The following is a 21,142-nucleotide window of genomic DNA, read 5'->3' as shown; positions in this document are numbered from 1 at the left end:
CACCTCTCCTTAGTGGCTTGTCTTTCCTGAACAGGACATAGCCATCCATGACCACATTCCAGTCATGCGAGGCGTCCCACCAAGTCTCTGTAATTGCCACTAGATCATAGCCCCCTGACCGAACACGGATTTCTAACTCCTCCTGTTTATTCCCCATGCTGCGTGCATTGGTGTACAGGCATTTCAGGGAGCGAGCTGGGCACACCGATTTCACCCTAGGGGGATGGGAGGCCTCCTGGTCTACCTCAGCACTAGAGCGTTGCCCCAGTGGTGCACGCCCAGCTGCTACCCCATCCCCCTTTGAATCTAGTTTAAAGCTCTCCGAATGAGCCCTGCTAATTCCTGTCCCAGAACCCTTATGCCCCTACGACATAAACCTTTCCCATGTATTACCGTCATGCCTGTTGTCTTATAAAACCAGCCGTTATCAAAGAACCCAAAGCCCTGCCTGTAGCACCAGTCATGTCCATGACTGTCTTGTACTCGGGGCCCCAGAAATGGACACAGCACTCCCAGATGTGTCTCACCACTGTTGACTAGAGGGGAAGGATTAACTCCCACAGTCTGCTGGCAATGCTCTTCCTAATGCAGCCCCGGATGCTATTGGCTGCCTTTGCCACAAGGGCACATTCCTGGTTCATGTTCAGCTTGTTGTCTAATCAGGGCCCCCAGGTCCCTTTTCTGACAAGCTCCTTTTCAGCTCTTTGATCCTCAGCATGTATTGGTGCAAGGAGTTATTCCTCCCCAGGTGCAGGACTTTACATTTCCCTTCGTAAAAGTCTTGTCCATCCATTTCTCCAGCCTGTCAAGGTCTCTCTGAATGGCAACACACCCATCTTCTATATCAGCCACTCCTCCTAGTTTCATATCATTTGCAAACTTGCAGAAGGTGCACTCTGCCTGATCATCCAAGTCACTAATGAAGACATTAAATAGTATTAAATCTGACAAGGGATGTCAAGGACAACAAGGAGGGCTTCTTCAAGTACATCAGCAGCAAAAGGAAGACTAGGGAAAACGTGTCCTCGCTGCTGAATGAGGTGGATGCCCTGGTGACAGAGGATACAGAGAAGGTGGAGTTACTGAATGCCTTCTTTGCTTCACTCTATACTGCTAAGGCCGGCCTTCAGGAATCCCAGACCTTGGAGGTAAAAGAAAGTCTGGAGAAAGGAAGACGGAAAGTTGAGGAGGATCAGATTAGAAATCATCTAGGCATATTGGATACCCATAAACCCATAAGTCCCAATGGGATGCACCCATGAGTGCTGAAGGAGCTGGTAGATGTTATTGCCAAGCCACTCTCCATCATCTTTCAAAGGTCATGGAGAACAGGAGAGGTGCCTGAGGACTGGAGGAAGGCCAGTGTCACTCCAGTCTTCAAAAAGGGCAAGAAGGAGGACCCAGGAAACTACAGGCCAGTCAGCCTCACCTCCATCCCTAGAAAGGTGATGGAACAGCTCATTCTGGATGCCATCTCTAAGCATGGGGAGGAAAAGAAGGTTATCAGGAGTAGTCAACGTGTATTCACCAAGGGGAAATAACACTTGACCAATTTGATGGCCTTCTATGATGGTATGACTGGCTGGGTAGATGAGGTGAGAGCAGTGGATATTGTCTACCTTGACTTCAGCAAGGTTTTTGACACTGTCTCCCATAACATCCTCATAGGAAAGTTCAGGAAGTGTGGGTTAGATGAGTGGACAGTGAGCTGGATTGAGAACTGGCTGAATGGCAGTGCTCAGAGGGTTGTGATCAGCGGTGCTGAGTCCAGTTGAAGGCCTATAGCTAGTGGTGTTCCCTGGGGGTTAGCACTGGGTCCAGTCCTGTTTAACTTATTCATCAATGATCTGGAAGAAGGGACTAAGTGTACCCTCGGCGAGTTTGCTGATGACACAAAACTGGGAGGAGTGGCCGATACACCAGAAGGCTGTGCTGCCATTCAGTGAGACCTGGACAGCCTGGAGAGTTGGGTGGAGAGGAACCTAATGAAGTTAAACAAAGGCAAGTGTAGGTTCCTGCACCTAGGGAGGAATAACCCCATGTACCAGTACAGGTTAGGGGTTGAACTGCTGGAAAGCAGCTCTGCAGAGAAGGACCTGGGAGTTCTGGTAGACAACAAGCTCACTATGAGCCAGCAATGTGCCGTAGTGGCCAAGAAGACCAATGGTGTCCTGGGATGCATGAGGCAGAGTGTGGCCAGCAGGTCGAGGGAAGTTATCCTGCCCCTCTACACTGCCCTATTGAGGCCACACCTGGAGTACTGTGTCCACTTCTGGGCCCCCCAGTTCAAGAAAGACAAGGAACTACTGGAGAGAGTCCAGTGGAGGGCTACAAAGATGGTTAGAGGACTGGAGCATCTCTCTTATGAGGAAAGGCTGAGAGGGCTGGGTCTGTTTAGCCTGGAGAAGAGAAGACTGAGAGGATAAAGGGCAACAGGCACAAACTGAAACATGGGAAGTTCCATCTGAAAATGAGGAAAAAATTCTTTACTTTGAGGGTGACAGAGCACTGGAACACGCTGCCCAGGGAGGCTGTGGAGTCTTCTTCTCTGGAGGTATTCAAAACCCACCTGGATGTGATCCTGTGCAACGTGCTCTAGGGGAACCTGCTTTGGCAGGGGGCTGGACTAGATGACATCCAGAGGTCCCTTCCAACCCCAACCATTCTGTGGTGCTCTGATCAGCCCCAGTATCAACTCCTGGGGTATTCCACTAGTGACTGGCTCACCTCCAGCTGGACTTTGTGCTGCTGATCACAACCCTTTTCTCCAATGAGTTTCATAGAGTTGGACTACTAGAGGCGATGCACGTCAATACACAGGAGAGTGTGGTTCTACATTTGTTTTCCAGAGCAGGGGTGACTGGAATTCTCACAGACACAGGATTTTTCACTCTCGGTTTCACTCTCAGTTTCATATGCCTGTATGACTCTGGTAGCTTTTCACAGGGAGTGGGACATGATGTAACATGGTGACTTACAGGATGTAAAGAGATGGATGACAACACCCTAATGACTGCATGGCATAGAAAGGTTGGATACGTGAGGTGAAAGCCAGGATAAGGAATGAGTCTTCTGCAGACAGCACGAAAAATATCATGACACTGATTTTTGTGTCCTTTTGCTAGTAAAAATTAGAAGAAAGAAGATTAGAACAAGATAATCAGGTTTCAGAAATTTTGTCATTTTCTGAATGTTACATAGGTGAAAAGATGTTCTGTCTCTGTCTTAAGTACAGCGGATAGACTAGCTTTTACAGGAGGATGGAGATCATTCATTTCTCTCATTCCAACAGCAACTGGTTTGGGTAGCTTCTATAACACAGGAGCCAAAATAAAGGGACTGAGAAAGCAGCAGCCTTTTTTTCCTCTGCACTTTCAGCCAGCTCCTCATTCCCAAGGCAGTAAGAAGCAAGGTCCCAAAGAGCAGGGAAAGCCTCACCCTACTCCCACAACCCCGGCATAGTGTCAAGACTTAGTGAGTGTCCCAGGCTGGATCCAGCAAGAAACTGGGGTGTTCTTCACATACAAACACTAGCCCTACTCCCAGCAGTGTCCTGCCCTCACATTCTTGTGCTAAACTAAGTGCAAATCCCCCAATGTATTTCAGATGAAGATTTGCAGTTTAATATTTGTCATCCTGCAGACAAGCCAGGTCCTAAAGCATTTACATTTCAGAGCTAAATTTAAGATTCTTTGCCTCTTATGATCTGAGTTTCAGAAGCAATTCTGCAGCTATGACAATATTACTAAGAACGAAACAGCAGAGGTAGCTTTATAGGGAACACCAGATTGGGTAGGGGAAATATAGAATCCTGCACTGCTGCTGCACAGTAAATAAGAGAGGAAGAAGAAAAGTAGAGATATGTGGAATACTGAGGCGGTATTCTCTGTCTGCTCAGAGCAAAGAAAATAACCTAACTGCTTCCAAAATCCCAGCTCCAAGTCTTCTATTTTTAAGCTTTCTACTGAAGTTCTCTGTGTCTTCTAGTTAAAACATAGTTGTAAGCAAAATCCTAAAAAAAATGATTTCATAATCACTGTTGTTCTTGCAGTAATTCATATCAACATCCAGGATTTTAGTTCTAGTCTTGTGCCAAAAACTGTGTTTTACAGTTAAGATACAATTCTCACAGTTAATAATCACAGTTTAATTAACTAACGCAGCATATTTATCCAGGTGCCATTACTGCTTGAACATCAGTTCAAGCCAGTAACAGAAAAGCAAAGTTATTTGCAAAATAGGTTACATTTCTTCTTTGTTAACGCAAATGACACATTTGATCCTGGAGCTTTCCGATAACTGTTTCAGAGCCAAGATTTCACTCATCCTTCATCCTGCCCTAAAAATATTACTGTTCTGGACACAGCCTTTACCCAGGCAAATGGCTCCAGCAACTAAGTTTGTGTTTCTCTAATATTTTTGTTACACAAGATGCATGTTAAAAACATGCAACAAAGCCAGTGGAAAAAAAAAATAAGGCAACCAGGGAGCTAGAACAATAAAATAAGCACATGTTAGAAAGAGAACTGAAACTACTCAGAGATTAACAGAAAGAAGAAACATCTCCCAAAAAAGAAAGGGTAATGAAAAAAAAGGAAGAAATGCTTTACTCTCTAAGCAAAAACATCTAAAAATACAAGTTAGAAAGAGGATAATAGGAATAAAACCATAGCCTAGGAAAAGAGTACTTAAGTGACTTTAAACCACACTTCATAAACTCCCACCCTCCAGATTTTCCCAGGGCCAAAGAGGTCCCTCACATGGCTTCTTGAGTAGCCTCAGCACAGCCTGGCATCACTGTTATTCTGCATGCTGTTGCTCTAGCCCCAGCACACCTTTTCTATCTCATCATGTGACTTTCCCAAGGACCCTGGAAAACAGGCTTACAACTATCACACACTGCTCACACAATGGCAGAATAATTTTCCAAACAAATATGGGACTTCTCGAGAACTCTCTGCTGCTCTCAGTTCTTTATGTGGCTTAGAAGCTCTGAAGCCATAGTGACGTTAGTACTTGTTGCATAGAAAAAAAAAAAAAGGATCTATTTCTGCAGGTCATTTAACAATACTTTCTGGGGATCAGTGTGTGTTTTTGCTGTTATTCATCATGATTTGAAGTTTCTTCTTTCACAAGTTAACAGCAAAGGATTCCACAAAGCACCTTCCTCTCCGCAGAGGGCCACCATGGTCCACTGCTTGCAAAAGGAAGAGAGTCTCAGACCCATCCCTTCTGCTGGAGTACATACTTCTTGGGCAGTGCCTCCCTGACAGCCTTGTTCTTTACTCTGCAGTTTGTAATAGCAGCCACTCAAGAGTCACTACTGAGTGGAAAAGGCTTCCTGAATTAGTAGCTCTTATTGTATCTCTAGGTCTTCAGTAGCTGACTCTGCCCTCTGAACATGAATAATTACTGGTGCTTTTTCTGTATATAGCTTCCATACATGTTGTATGTATAGCAACCAGCCTTAAGGATTCTGTCTCTCATAGAACCCAGTGCTGGGTCCAGGCTCATGTGTTTCAATTCATACACTAATACCAGTCATTATATGCATTATTTCAAAGCCATCCATGTACCAGTCCTGAAATCATTAACGAATATCCTAAACTGACAGGATAGTATGTAGGACGACGTGGAAAGCATCGATGTTTGGATGATGGTTTTTTCTTCTTTGAAAGAGCATGGGTTTGTGATGGCTACCTGGTCATGGGGGTGAAGTTAAACTACACTGCTTCTGCCCTGCTTAAACCCATCACTAAGGGCTTACCTAGTACGTAAAGTGTTCTGGAGATATTTTACACAGGTGTAAACTTTGAATGCATGAATGCTTATGCTCCAAAAAGGGAAACAAGTGAGCCTCTTAATAAGCATATGGTTTACATATCAAAATTTCAATGAACTCAAAGCTTTCTATCATGTGCCAGAAAACAAATGGGCTCATTTACTGTATTTAGCCGTGTCTGATTCACACAAATTCAATATGAACTAAAGCTAAGTATTAATGGTATTATTTTTTTTCATGGAAAGAAGAACTAAGTGATTTCCTGAATTTCTGAACATGAATGAACCTTGAATATGGCCCATGAATTACACTACATTGCCAAAGGCCAGGCAGGTCTAGTAAACACTGCCTGCTCAGGCCATCACAGCTTGAATTGTACTGAAATTAGCATGAAAAGAAAAAAAAAAATCCTCCAATTTTTAAAGTCCTCTCTATAAAGATTCTGCCTCGCCCCAGATAGATACCTGGTGTGTCTTAGAGAATTACGGCTCCCAATAAATAAACAATGAATGATTAAATGAGTATATGGTACAGGGAAATACGGCAAGGAGAACTTCAGCCTCTTTTGAGCAATGTATATAGTAAAAAAATATGTAGATGCAAAGCTCTTTCGGTGCTCACTGCAGACATTGGAGAGGTAATATTTGTTTTCAACAGGGCAAATTTCTGGCTTACTAATTATATACTACATAAATCTACAGACATAGAAGGGCTTGCATGACAAGACTAGTGTGCCGTGGCACGGAAGATGCAGGGTTTCTGCTTAACTTCTTCAATCTATTTCTGACTTGGGCACAGTCTGTGTCCTCAGTTACCTGCAGGACTGTTACTTCCCTAGCCAGTTATTCCTCATCTTACAGTTGGACTTTTGGTGGTTTGGGATGTCTTTGTTTTTCTGTTTTCCCTAAGTGTAGTGGCACATATCTGCCTTTGCTAAGTTTCGTTACCTGAATTTCTTACTGTTTCTCCAATTTACCAAGGTCATTTTGCATTGTAAACCTGTTCTCTGGGAGACTACAACTTAAGTGCCTTTTTTTCATCAGGTGTGTGTCCACGTTATAGTAATTGATCTACCTTATTTTTTATGAAAATTTGTGACAAAGTTAATAATCCTTCCTTATTAAAACTACACAATTTCTCACTTCTCCTGCATCCACTCCACCAGTGTCCCAGTTATTCTTTTTGATGTTTCTTGATAAGCAGTGAGAAGGCAGACATCGTAGGTTCAAAGATTCACTTCTGAGAAACACTAATTGTGGGCAGGATTTTATGTATTTAGGATATTTTAGGTTAGGTTAACTGACCTGAAATTCCTTAAGTCCTCTCTTCTTGTCTTTTTATTCTACAGCCCTCAAGAAACTCCATCCACTATTCTAGCTATGAGTTCCTCGAGTGTGCTGAATGTTTAGTTTGGCTTGGGGATTTTTTTTTAAGATCAAAATTGACTTGCAAGGTCCACCTTATCACAGGTGCATTGACTTCAGTAGTTACTCACTTCATACCAGTTGATTATGTGGTCTGCTATTTCTAATAAAAATTAGCTCATTTACCAGTTTATCCTCTATTAAAATGGTCCAAATCTGGATTAACTTCAGATGTTTCTCTGGAATTACACATGATTTTCACTGGGTTAAGAGAGAATGCTCTTCTCCATTCCTAATTTCTGTAGAATTTCCCTGAACCTGCACCAGGAAAATTTCTGTCAGAGATTATGAAAAGGGAATAATCAAAGGGGCTGCCAGGAAAAATATAAACATGAACACTCATGTTTTCATTGGAGTTGACTAGGAAATGGAATGATAATACAGGTTGAGATGGTCACCTTTGAGCAGAGTGCTTTATAGCAGGATTCTTCCTCCATGTAAAAAAACAGGACATAAGCATGATATCACTCTGAGGACAAGTGGTTGGCTCAGAGAATGGTTTTTAATACCTGACCACTAGGAAACATTTGTGGTTAGTTTCAAAGGACAAAGCCAGCAAAACAGGCAGAGAACCCAAATAACCTTCTGGAAGCTGCCATGACTAGTAAGATGAAACTTAAACTGGAACATCTCAGAGGAAAACGTTAATAGACTCTCATATATTCATCACAACAGATACAGATGGAAGGAAATCACAGATAGAATGAGAATGCAACCAAGGAAAAAATTAATGTGAAAAATTGCAAGGAAGATTCTGTGGCCGAAACAAAGATGGTGTTAACTCCAGTAGGGAACTCTTCATATGCTCAAACTGAAAAACTCAAACTGTTTGCATACAAGGAGCTTGTGAATAAAAGGGAGAACTAAATTCAAACAAGCTAACACAACTCACAATAAATTCCAAGGCAGAGAAAAATAGGTCTACAATTAAGGTTTTGAATTTCCCTTTTAAAAAATTAGGAAATTAGTTAGTGCATTGTCTGAATGAAGGAGCTTGAGGATTTCAATTTAGAGAAGATATAGAACTATATTAACTTTAAAGCACAAACAATGTTACACTGCTGTGTGTGAGGTGGAGATTAAGGATGATCTAAATTCACAGTTTCTAACAGGACTGCTGATACACACAAGACGTACAACAGCTGTGGCTCTTGTGTTTCAATGTGGGTCTTAGTGTGCTACAGTGTAATGGGCTACTTTTGTGGCCTGTGACTTGCAGAGCACGTGTGGACCTATCTTCATGATTTACTAGAGCAACCCAGACACAGTGTCCCACGTTTTACCATTTCATCTTCCTAAGATTTTTATCAGAATTTGCCCTGGGTAATACAGCAGCCTCCCACAAAGGTTTTGTTAAAAATAATATACTCCCATGGAACATTTCTGGTTCAGTCAGCCTGTGGTTTTTGATGAAAAAGTGTCATGTCGAAATCTCTCCAAACAGACCAAGTCTCCTTCAGACAAACTACAAATTCTCTGTTTATCAAAAGTAAACGTTTGAACTTATCAAGTCTTGCTAATCACCAAACACAAAGTAAATCACTTAACACTGGAGTTGTTTTCTTCAGTTGAAGATTAGACCTGCCAGGCTTTAGAAATTTTTTAGTCATATTTTGATCACATTTTTCAAATGCAGGTTTGAGTACACACAAGGCAAACAAACAACAGTTCAAAGAAAGTAGCAAACTCATTTGTAAAAGTGTCATGCTTTTCACTTTCTGTGCACTCTTTCTCTCTTTTTCCTCTAGTTAAGCTACCATCCCAGGGTGCTAAGAAGTTTAAGTCCCTGCCTTTAAATTCCCTAAGGACTGGTGCAGCTATTCTCCCACCAGCCTCAACCCCCAGATCCCAGAAAAGGGGACATTCTCAGAGTCATTTGATCTATTCTCTCTTGCCTGGTCTATCAGGAGAGCCTCTGAAACCAAGCCGTGTCCTACCTGCTATCCCAAGCCAGAAGAAGTCTAACCCTGCAGAAGAGCTTGAGAAACCTCTCACCAAACCAGATGCTGAAAATTAACTCATTACACTGGCCTCAATCAGTTGAAATGTATCTAAGAGCTTGTTACAAGATAACTGTACAGTAAAATCTCATTATTTTGCACTGAAGATGCTCTTGTAAACTGGGGTGTAAAGGAACAAAAAACAAGAAAGGGTAGCACATCACAAAAGCTGCACTGTGTATTTATATAGGCATTTTCATTATAGTTTTCATTTATGATGAAATTATTAAACCAATATTTAATGTGCTGTAAATTTATTTTGCAAATGGAATTCTCATAACATGCAATCCTGTTGCAGCAGTGTGCTGTTAAGCCTTTTCACAGAAAAAAGGAGCAAAGAGTAAGATTTTCTGTGTGATTTAATAGTGGGAATTAGGGAAACATAAATTGACGGGGATGCTCTGTAGTTTGTAAATGCAAAGGTGCTGATTCTAAGGCTGTGTGCCACCAAAAATATCTTTTTAAGATTAAAATGATAAGCTCAAAATAAAAGGCAGTTTTAGGAAATGAGGGGTTTTGGTTCTTTGTTTTTCACATATTTTCTACGTTGTAAGTTTGTGGGGTATGTGCATTCAACAAGCTAAAAAAGTACAACACTAATCCCTGTGGGACAGACAGGGCTATAGCACACACTGTTCAAAACTGTTCATTGCACTGACAGATTTATGTCTCTTTCATTTTATTCTTCATATTCCTCAGTGACAAAAATGCAATTGTGTATTGTTATTTTCATAAAACAAGGATTGCACTGTCCTGAGTCATTAGGCATTATTTCATCACTTTGATCACCAACCTGAAGAAGGAAATCTAACTAGACTGCTGTTCAGTCAAGAGCTTTGACAAGTACTATAAGCCTTTGACTAAACATTTCACAAGACTGTCCTTTCCTAGAGGCCGACAAAGACGCCAGCCTCTGCTTGCTTTAGGATTCTTATCTAAATCTTGCTGCTCTTACTCTGGAGGCTTCCCCACTTCTGATTATGGAAGGGCTGTGGGCACTACTGTGGGCAGGAGGAGGGGGGGATAATCCCCTTTTGTCACCCCTTCTGTACCACCATTGCTAGTAAACCTGTCCTACATTAGCTCTACGTCAGCAGCTCATTAGACCAGGACATGGCTTTTCTGTTTATCTCTAGACAAATGTTTTATTAGCTGTACAAACATTTCTTTTTCTGTGTCACAGTGAAAGACAAACCTGACATGAAAGAGAAAATAATCATGTCCCAGTAGCTGCAGTTTACAATTTCCTTGCAGTAATGACTGTAAATAGAAGGATGGCTGGTGGCTGTCACAGCCAGTCCCAGAGAGAAAAAAGCAGAGCACAACAGCTGCTCTGACGCAACACAGGGAAGAGGGAACTTCTGCACACAAATAAAACGATATTTTATTTTTAAACATCTAATCCAAATGTCAGGGTATAAAGCTCAAATTCAAGAAGTGATGTAAACCTCTAGCTTACTGCCGAAATCTGTGAGAGTCAAAAGCTCATGTGTTTGGGCCTGACAGGCAACCTAGTCCCTGAGGCTAGACGGGAAAAATACTGCATGACAGAAGCATGCTCTGTTAAAGGAAAAATCAATTCTGGCATGCTCTGTCTTTGCACCTGACCAGTCCTGCTCAGCCCAGCCTCACTGAAAAGTCCAGAGTCTCTCCTACAGTGTCGCAGACTGGTATTTGCTCCACGGGGTCACTGCCTGAGCTGCTCTGCTCTCCAGAGCCCCGAAGCTTCTCTGTCCTGGTACTCCACTAGTTGCACCCCCCAAATTCTCTACTCTGACTCCAGCCCTTTTGTACCTCTCCCTGTGGCCTCACACAAGAGGCAAGTGGTTCATAAACCAGTTCCTAGAAATATTCAAGCTTCAGTCCAGGCCTTAAGCCACTGTCAGACAGTACAGAGCAGATGGTTTTGGTGCAGACTGCACAAAGGAGAAGGAAAAACTAATTCATACAGCTCTGCTGGCAGTGAATAATCTCTATGTTAACCCTAAGTGTCAGTGTAGACATTATAAGAATGAAGTTTGTCTTCACAGAGTGAGAGCCCAAAGTAACAACTCTGGCTGACATTAATTATCTTTAGTTTAACACACTGCTTGGGAATGGGTACTGTGTGTGGAAGGAAGAGAAGACCAAATGGCACAGCAAGGAAATCCCAGTGAGGTCAAATGTTTGTCACTCCATCGCCACTCTAGCCCTTTTGAGCAGTAAGAAAACCGAGATTTTTGCTATTAACTGGGATGCCTCAAAAGAGGCAGGTCACGTGCTGCAACTCCATTTCTTCCTGAGTACTAGGGGATCCTCACTGCTATTCTTGTCTTTGAGACAGTGTGTAAATCTCTCTCATCTCTTGTGTTACCTGGCCTGTCCAGGCACCAGAAGAGTCCTGGGATGCCCAATGGCAATCATATAAAAGCTGTCGTGGCGTCCATTTGTTTGCCAGCTGGGGTTCCATGCTGGAGACAAAGATACAGGAGCAGTCTGTGTTGGCTTCCCATAGAGGCTTGAATAAATTTCAAATGTTTCCAGTATTACAGCACGAGAGAAAGGGAGAGACATTCCCCCATGCCTTAGGCTAGACACTTCCATTCCCAGAAAGAAAGCAATCAGCTTTCTGGTTTTCCTATTCAGCAGTGCTTTGTTAATGCAGCATGGGAAGACAAAGCTGAATAATGAACAATTTTTGATCAAAGATAACATTGCCTTTCAAGTGAAATTCCTTCAAAAATGCAGAATTTCAGTTGCAGTCACTTGAAGACAGAAACACACATTACCACTGCCTCCTCTCTATACAATGTTTGCATGACAAGAGACATCTGCTAGCTGATTTTTTCCTATCATTTCCCTCTTTTTTCCTCATCTTTTCTAGGAAGGAATGTTTTTTTCCCTGGGTCTCAAAATAGACTTTTTTTCAGGAAAGGAATGCAAATCTAACTGTCTGTTCAAAGGTAAGCATAGAATATAGTACTTACCTGAACAGAGACAGTCTTAAATGCATGGTAATCTAACTACGATGAACTAAGATCCAGATCACTTTTCTATGTATTTCTTCTGTAGACTGTCAATAAAGAAGTAGTTCACAATTTACCACATACAGATATTTTAAAAATTAATGGTCACAGGAAGCACTAAAAGTTATTCTCAGAAATGTTCCCACCAGGAATTATTCTTATCTTTTGGGTTTGAAAGACAAATTCTACAGTAAACAAACAAGTCAAATTAAGTTGAAGTCTTTCACCTTCAGAGGAGAGCAGATTGTTGACTGCAGCATACTACTGCATGAAAGATAACAAATGAACCAATACCTACTTAAGCTACACTGACCTCTTGCTCAGACCCTTCCTGGAAGATAATGGCAGGAAAGACAATAAAAGGTTAACACAGCTGATTAGCAATTGCCAAGAAATGTCTGGTCAGTAGGTCATGACAGAGATATTTTTTCCTCTGTCTAGTGATTAAATATCTCTGGCACATTCTTCTGTGGCACTAGTTGAGTGTCAACTCATAGAGTGTTGCAGTACTCAGATGTGTAGAGAGTTTGGCTTGGCACAGAGAGCTAAGAAAACATATATACATACAGGATACATTTCCTGACCAAAACACAATCTACTTCTTCACTGGAACACATTCTACATTCCATATATCATTCTTATGAACAGAATTTGAAAACGCTTTTTAAAATGGTGCAGCCTTTATTCCAGTGGACCATTTACTTAGACGTTGATACTGAACAGCATGGTCCACTCTTCCAGTAAACTGTGCAGGAGGTTAGCATTAGTCTGTTATTTCAAACAGAGAAAAATGTTCATATGTAAAACAAAGGATCATCCACTATTATGGGGATCTTTCAAAGGCTGTTGTATTGATGAGAGAGTATCTGAGGAGCAGAAAATTTTCCTGTATAAATACCTAAAGAGGAAGATGTATCCTCTAAAATTCAGTCCTAACAAAGCATTTTAAACACCCCTACCCCTGCAAAAGTTGAGATCTCTGTCCCTTCACCCCAAATACACTGCATTCTTCTACCATCGCCATAGAGAAGTCTGCACAATCCATATATTTTTCCACTGCAAAACACCAGAAGCATCACAGTTACCACTTTGGGACATAAAAGCATACCAACTTTTCAAACAATTCTAACAGGTCTGTAAGAACTCATCTGATCATACCGTCATCATGAGTCATCAGACCTGTTATTCTCCATTTGCATTATAATAATGATTTAGAAGACGAGAGGTATTGAAAGTATACATTATTTGCCTTTGTATTTTAAAAGTGGAATTTTTCTCTCATTATTTTTATGAGGGTTTCCTATGTTCCTTAGTTTCAGAGAAAGCAGAGATTTTCCTGTGCTGTTGCTATTAGTGGAAAGGCTCAGCGTTACAACAAAGGCAGTTTAGACCAGAGGCTGTCAGGTGTCCAACATCAAAGCCAACCTCTAACCAAGGGCAGTGAGTAGTACTTGATGTGAAGTAGTTGACACAGAGACAAGAAATAAGCAGGCCCATCGGGATCCCAAAGTCCAAGTGTTGCTTCCCTGCCAGCAAACACCGTCATGCAGATGCTACTGAGCCTAGTAAGGTCTGCAGACACCTACATGGTACAGCCTCCTGCAGTAACTTTCCATTCCCCATCTCACTGTTTGTGGTGCTCCAGGCTACCTGGCATCACGGTGCTCTAGGGTGCCTGGCATCATGGTGTGACCCTCCGTTGCTCTGCAAACACCAGGAAGAGCCTGCAGAGTCAAGGGGTTGTTCACACCTGTCCAAGAGGAGTACTTGACTCTGTGTACATGTGCCTTCCTACACCTTTGTCCACGTTTCTGTGCTCAGCGTGTGGGATCCCACCCTTTGGAATAAGGATGTGGCAGAGTTCTTGTATCACACAGGAGCAGACTGAAATTGTCTGAACACATCAATGCACTAAGAAAAGGCTCAGTCCAGCCCTCCCAATGCGTCTCTTAAGCCATTATCACCACTACAAAAGACCTCACTCACAGTCACAGGCTTCCCTATCAAGATAACATCAGGAAGATTAGTTTGGTAAGAGGACAAGTGAGGGGAAGGAGCAGGAGACGCAGATCCCCTGCTTACACACACTGCCACAAACTTCAGCTATCATTTCAGCTTGTCAACTGAGCTGAAAGTAGCTTTACACATACACTGAAACCTATGAAGGGGGACCTTCCCACAGTGCATGAATAGTTGGCTGCACTTAAATGATTGAAAAGAAATGGGACTGTATCTTTCACACACAGAAGCTGAGGGTAAACATCATCTGAGGAAGGAAAAAATACAAGGTCTAACCAGAAAGGCTATACTAAATATACCGTTGTAAAGACTGCATTTTTGGTTTCTAAAATTTGCCAGTCCTGTCCTGTTTCTGAAGTGACTATTTGTAGCAGACTCTTGGAAATAAGGCAGATTTATTACTAAGAACAACTAAACCAAACTGTTAAATGATGACTTAACCCAGAGGGAGGCTTTGCCTCCCATTCTGTCCAACTCCTAGCACCAGACAGACGCACTTTTTTCTCATCTGGAGGTCTGGAGCTTCTTAAAGGTTCATTCTCCCTCCATCTGCTGATCCAAAGAGACACACTGTGTAAGGATTTTATCAGAAAGGGGTTGGATGCTTTTGAAAATTCTAATAATTGAAACTCTAAAAATATTTTTGTGCTTTGGTCTCTCCTGCTACAGTGTCTAGTTTTTTTTCCACAGTTCACTATGTTGTGATCTTACAGAGATTTTTCCTCCCATTGTTGATTTGGGCATTTTTTTCAGTATGTTCTAGAAACTACAGACTGAAGCCACTTGAAGTTTGTCATTGTCCCTGTGGTCTTTCTCTCTCAGCTAAACATTTTTAGAAGATTCATTTTCCTGTAAATAAATTTGTCATCTTATTTTCATTGTGGGTTCCAAGACATATCTTGGGAAAGCTACTTCTGATTTGCCTTTGCTTGGGTTTCTTCATGAGACACAAAATCATGCCCACTAAAAGGGTTCATGATAATTTCTATGCATGGAAATTTCCACTCAGGTATGTAGTGACTTGTCAGTGGCATAGGCCATGAGGAGCAACTTGTGCCCTTGCTGTTCTTCTACTTCCTTCTGTTCGGTTGGGGTTTTTTTGTGCCCGATAAATTTACATCACGATTTTATTGTTTTCACTCTTACATACACGCCTACTGTACACTTAATCAAATGCTGCATTTATAGGCACTTTAAAAGCACAGCTCAAGCCTCTCCTACACTGTTCTCGATGCAGAGCTTCTACTAATTAGTTTCAGAAATGCAAAAATCAATGCATCAGGACCTTCAGTTATATTACTCCTTTCTTTGGAGTAGTCATTGAGAATCCAGACACCACCTTCTTTACTGTAGTAATTGTGAGGTCCTAAGTCTCTTGGTTCACAACAGCAAGAAATACTTTTCTGAATTCTTTTTCACAAAGAAAATTTCATTTGACATCAGTACTGTCAGATCTACCAACATCGGTTTTCAATGTCATTTTTGTAAATGTAACACCAGCACATGTCAGACAAGTGTCAAAAACAGACTGTAAAGTTGTGGCAGGAACCAGGGTAAGTTCTTTATCTAAATGGAAAAAAGCAAGCACCAGTTTTTGCATGATTCTGGTGCTCTCTGGTAAGGTGGTAAACAGGAAGATAGTCTGCTTTCACAGAGATTTTTTTCTCCTCTCAGCTTTTATGTGAGGATAGCACTTGTTACTAAAATCCACAGAAATCTTGTAGCAAACTGGAGGATATTTTTATATATTCCAATTAAATGTAGCACTTAACAAAAAGTAATCACTCCATCACTGAAACCTTCCCAGTAGGCTAGTAAATAATATTATCCCAATATCACAATATGAAGAAACTAAGGCAGAAAGATTAGACACTACATTTGCAATAGTGACTTCTGAGAACTGTGGTTGGAGGGCTATCTTCAGTGCTCAGGTGTTAACCCTCAAAAATGTGGCTTCTGTTTTCCCCTTTATGGGAACTTGCTTGTGAGTGTTCAGTATTCATGACAATCAGGTGAAGAAATGCAAGAAGCAAATTAAGGGCTGAAAAGTAAAGATTACAAAAGGCTCTCCTCAGGGCACAGTGCAGAGACTCAGAGTCTGACAGCGGATTCTGGCCACTGGCCTAAGCTTATTCTTGGACAAAAGCCACCTTGGCCAGCTCAGCTGCAAAGCTCCTGCTGGGGAGTGTGTAGTAGTCACAGTGCTATCACTGACAGTCTGAAAAGCAACACTGCCCACGGATATGGACAGTTCACGCAGGACGCGGGGGATCTTGGCCACAAACCGCAGCCCCAGAGCAGTAGTAAAGGACTGAGAAAGAGCCTTTATCTTCAGGAAAATTACGTGACAACTATTTTCATGGCAGTTACTTTGTGTGATGACTGTCTGGGCTAGGAAAAGCATAGAGCTGCATTAGATAAATTATCTGCAAGCTGAGATTAGCTCTTCCTTTGTCTCCTTGATCCTCCTTGTTCTCTCATCTCCTCAATCTCTTTAGAGGATGGAAGAGAACAGGCACAGATTTTCAAGTCACAGTACCACTCTGCCATCCCACACAACAGAAAAGAGATTAAACAAGCTAATACGTAAAGAGCATGTTCCAGCTGCTCTCCTCAGAGGTTTTGTGAATTCTAACTGAACTCATCATATAATACCTACAGCAGGTTTTCTGCAATAGTCACTGAACGACTGTTATCACATAGGAGAGCTGCTGCCGTTCTCACAGAGAACGGTTTTGTTTCACATCCTCTAGCTGATCCAAATCGAAATGCTGCTGCCCTCTAGTACTGCCCATGAAGGGACACCAAATACGGTACATGAGCACAACCTTTCTTGGGCAACATCACTTGGTAAGCACCTTGACATACCATTTTCACCCAGACAAGGTGTTGGGTGACAAGCACTTGGGAATGCAGAACTGTATTTACAGGTTAACCATAGGAAAGTGCTCAGGAGGTGGGGGGTTGTCATGTTCTCCATTTGTAACAAATGGAAAACTCTTGCAGTAAAATCTAAATCACGGGTTTCTTTGTTCTTTTCTTTGATTTGCCTTTAACATTTAAAAGGCCAGTGCTAACAGTGTTTACAATTGCCTTCTGTGAGCTGAACCTAAATGACCAACTCAAACCACGGAGGCCACTGGAAAGCTATAGGATGAGTTCAGTTCTTACTGACACACTGCTTCAGCCAGCAGTCTACTCTGAAAAGTTTCTTGTATTGCTGTGCCACCCAGACACATGCAGTCATGGAAATAGCATCCACATTAGTATAACTCACTTGTTTAACGTTCTAAACTCCATAATCCTAGTTTACTCACCCATATGTTGGGCTAAGTTCAACAGTTGGGCCAGTTCAAACTAACAAGTATGAACTGTTTCAAGCGATGACTTAAATTATCCTAATTTAAAACATGAATAAAGCCTGTAGAGTTTCCTCTCTGCACTAACCTTCCCTTGTTTATGGTTTTCTTTGAATATGCCATTACATGAGCTTTACTTAACTCCTGGCCCATCTTCTCAATTCTGTCAGAACATCAAGCTAGTTCTCACATTCATGTGCATTTCTGCAAGTTTACAATCTGCAAGAGCGTGACAAATTCTGCATTCCACACAACAGAGTTTGGGTTTTTTTTTCTGTTGGTTGCTATGTATAACCACATTGTATTACTTAACTATGTAACAGTATTACATTGATAGTCCAGTTGATTTTTCTGTTTCAAACATTCTTCAAGAAAAATCTTAATTCCTCAGCTGCCTGAAGCTGAGAGATGTCAGAGATCTGTGTCAAAATGTTCTCTAAATAAAGAGACCGTCAAAGAAATGCCACCACAGGTGTGAACTACTTCCTTTCAAGCACGTCTACCAACAACCTCAATCCTAGAGTTAGGCTGAGAAACCAACTCTTAAGCTATTTTTAAATATATTTTCATAGCAGAAATCGTATCTCAGCTCAAGAGAGAATTTTTAGATAGAAAAACACCCTAGTGACATTATTTATTTGGCAGCCATCTGGATTTCTTCAAGAGTCTGAATTCTGCTGGGGAGTATTCCTTTCTTCTGCTTATGGGAGATCCCTGAAAGTAGTCAGCACTGATCCTCAAGCTGTTGAAATGTTATCCACATGGTAGGATGAACAGTGTTCAATCCTCAATGCCATCAACACACAATAACGTGATGTATTATTGGAAATGATAATGCACCGCATTATATGAACTCTCATACACCCATGTCACAAGATCAGATGACTGTAATTAGTTCCACTACATCAGGGCACCACCTCAGTGTAATGACATGTATTTGTTCAGGAATAATTTTTTTTGATTAAAACTGTTGGTCCGTCATTTTTAAACTGATTACCCAGTCTTCCTGGGCAGGTCTCCCAGAGTGTGTAGTCTTGTCTGTACAGTGAGTAAGAAAACATTGAATAAGAATACTTGGTGATGTGGGGTGGTTGGGTGTTTTTGTTTTGTTTTTAATGGTAAAGAAGTGTTAGCTGAATGTTGAAATTCTAGGAAAACAAAACCAGCTGTCTCAGATCACCAGTTCATTCCTGCTGTGTACTATGAAAAAACTTTCTTTATAAATATGGTATGTTACCTTCACCCACTTCAGTGGGATTCTCAATGGATTAGTAAGATGGTACATTATTTTTAAATCAGAACTTGCTTCCCGAGGCTTACACTTGCCACCCTAGCCCTTTGCAAAGAGGAAATGGTAGTGTCTAGTTCAGCACAACAGAGCAGCATAGCAACAAAATGGAAGAAGACAATGTGTTGAGCTCTGAATCCTGTGTGCCAACACAGAGGCACTCTGGAAAGCTGTTGCCAAGGGGGAAGGAAGGAAATGAGGAACAACCACAAGATGCAACATTTCCAAGGTGAAGCTCACAATGTGATCTAAGCTAAATCAAGCGCTCCAAGGAGGTATTCACAGTAGTTGTGAAAGCAACTATTGCCACCAGATCCTAAGTGACTAGCAAATAAATCAAAATACGATATTCACAAGAAGTAGCAGCATGGTCTCTTGACCTGATCTGTTTTTTTTTCAAGAATATCTGCAAGGTTATGCTTCCCACATAAAAAGAAACAAACACCAGAATACAGTTCCAGTTTCTGCATTCAAAAATGTGAACCTGCTTTCCAGGCAGAGCCAGAGGAGCTTATTCCTTCTCTTCCCATTATCATCCTAACAGTGACTCTCCCTTTTCTTGTGGATTCCTGGCCACCTTCTGCTGTGAACATACACTGATTTTCACACCACCTGTTCATACTGGCCAGCATCAACATAGCTGGCTCAGGCAGTACCTCAGGAATGTGTTCTATAGACATTCGATCTGTTTAGCGTCATATACAGCTGTGCCATACAGTGCCAGGACTGTGCTAACTGTTTTGACTTTCTGGGAATACTTACCCAATTTAAATTAAGATCTTACTGGCAAGTGCTCTTAATAGACTCTAGGAGGAGCTTAAGAAAGTAACCAAAGATCTTACTGGCAAGTGCTCTTAATAGACTCTAGGAGGAGCTTAAGAAAGTAACCAATAAATATGTTTATGAGAGAGTGGAATGTCACCAAGCAACAGGGCACGTGACAGTAAGCTGTACTGGGATTTATAAAAGAGAAACCATTTAGGGTGTGATCTGTGTGGTTCACTTAAAGAGCAAAAAAATATGCAAATTCCATTATGCAAAATATTCTTTCACTTTGCAGTCAGCACAACTGGAAATACAGCTTGTGGCAGAAGCCAGCATTTCCTCAGACTGCATCCGTCCTCTCCCAAGCTGCAAGCAAATCTTTAGCTGTTCATTCTTGCTCCATTAGACTCTAACTGCACTGAAGTCCATCTGTTATACATAAGATGTGAATACTTATTTAATGTTTGTAATTGATTTACTTATATCTACATATTACCTGGACATTCCAGTGAAGATTTAAATTTCATTGTGCTTCTTACTGTGCAAATACACTACAAGAAACAGACCCTGTAATCCCAAAATTTAGAACTGAAATAAGCAGGCTACACATAGAGAGGCAAGAGTAACAGCATCGGTGAAATGAAACGATTTGGTCAAGGTGATAAAGCAAAGATGTCTTGGTTGGTTTCTTGATTCAGCCACATGTATTGTTAGGAGCTTTCTGAAACTGAAAATATGATGCCTGTTTGCAGTTAATGACTGAAAATGGTGGTGTTCTCATGTCATTATCCATTAATGCCAGCCACTCTGTTTGGTTATCAAAATGGCTCAGCAGGAAATGAAGCTTGCAGAGTAGCAGGGAGTGTTTTTTTCCTTTTATCTCCTTGCTTCGGATCCTCCAGCTGTAAAAGAAAGATATGTTATTTGGAGAAAGGAAGGCTAAGCTATCCGTTTCTCGTATCCATGAATCAGAAAGAACATCTGCTGACAGCATGTTGTAAAATTCACCTGTTTCTCCGTAGAACTATGCTAAGAAAATCATAAAAGTCATTAACTTTATTCCTTTATTGTGTTTTTCTTTATGTGAGCTCTGTGCAACAACATTCAAGAATGAAATAAATGATGCTTGAAATGACACTTTGATGAAATCATTCAAGTGTGAAAGGTCTGCTTTCTCTTTCTTACACCTCTGGTGGTTGTTTTCCCTCTAGCACTACTCTCTTGGGGCCTTCTAATTCTCAAATAGACTGAAACCCTTCATATTGTCATTGCAATGCAACAGGGTCTTCCAAATAAGACTAACATCCTTGCTATTTGATTTTCATAAGCTTATATTGTCACATTCTCATCTGAATGTGGGATTTTACCAGTGTTTTACAGACATTGCATATGCACTGCCTGTCCTTCCTAGTTATTTACTGTGCATACAACTTCACCTTTCTCACTGTGAAATGACAGAATAGATCTATTAACACAGATATATACAACTGCTGCAGTGCT

The 21,142-nt window shown here is 41.3% G+C and overlaps 1 protein-coding gene across 1 annotated transcript in view; it reads left to right on the top strand.

The window, feature by feature from the left end:
* ANKRD55 (ankyrin repeat domain 55) overlaps window positions 1-9,223 on the top strand; it is a 57,173-nt gene extending 47,950 nt beyond the window's left edge. Inside the window, exon 11 of the mRNA XM_068423856.1 lies at window positions 8,955-9,223. Within this exon, the coding sequence (XP_068279957.1) occupies window positions 8,955-9,223 (269 nt within the window). The remainder of the gene's footprint in view (window positions 1-8,954) is intronic.
* Window positions 9,224-21,142: the final 11,919 nt, after the last annotated feature.

This window comes from Nyctibius grandis, chromosome Z, assembly GCF_013368605.1.
Source record: "Nyctibius grandis isolate bNycGra1 chromosome Z, bNycGra1.pri, whole genome shotgun sequence".
NCBI classification, from domain to species: domain Eukaryota; kingdom Metazoa; phylum Chordata; class Aves; order Nyctibiiformes; family Nyctibiidae; genus Nyctibius; species Nyctibius grandis.
The sequence above is the reverse complement of the archived record's forward strand: the minus strand, read 5'-3'. Positions and strand labels throughout refer to the sequence as shown.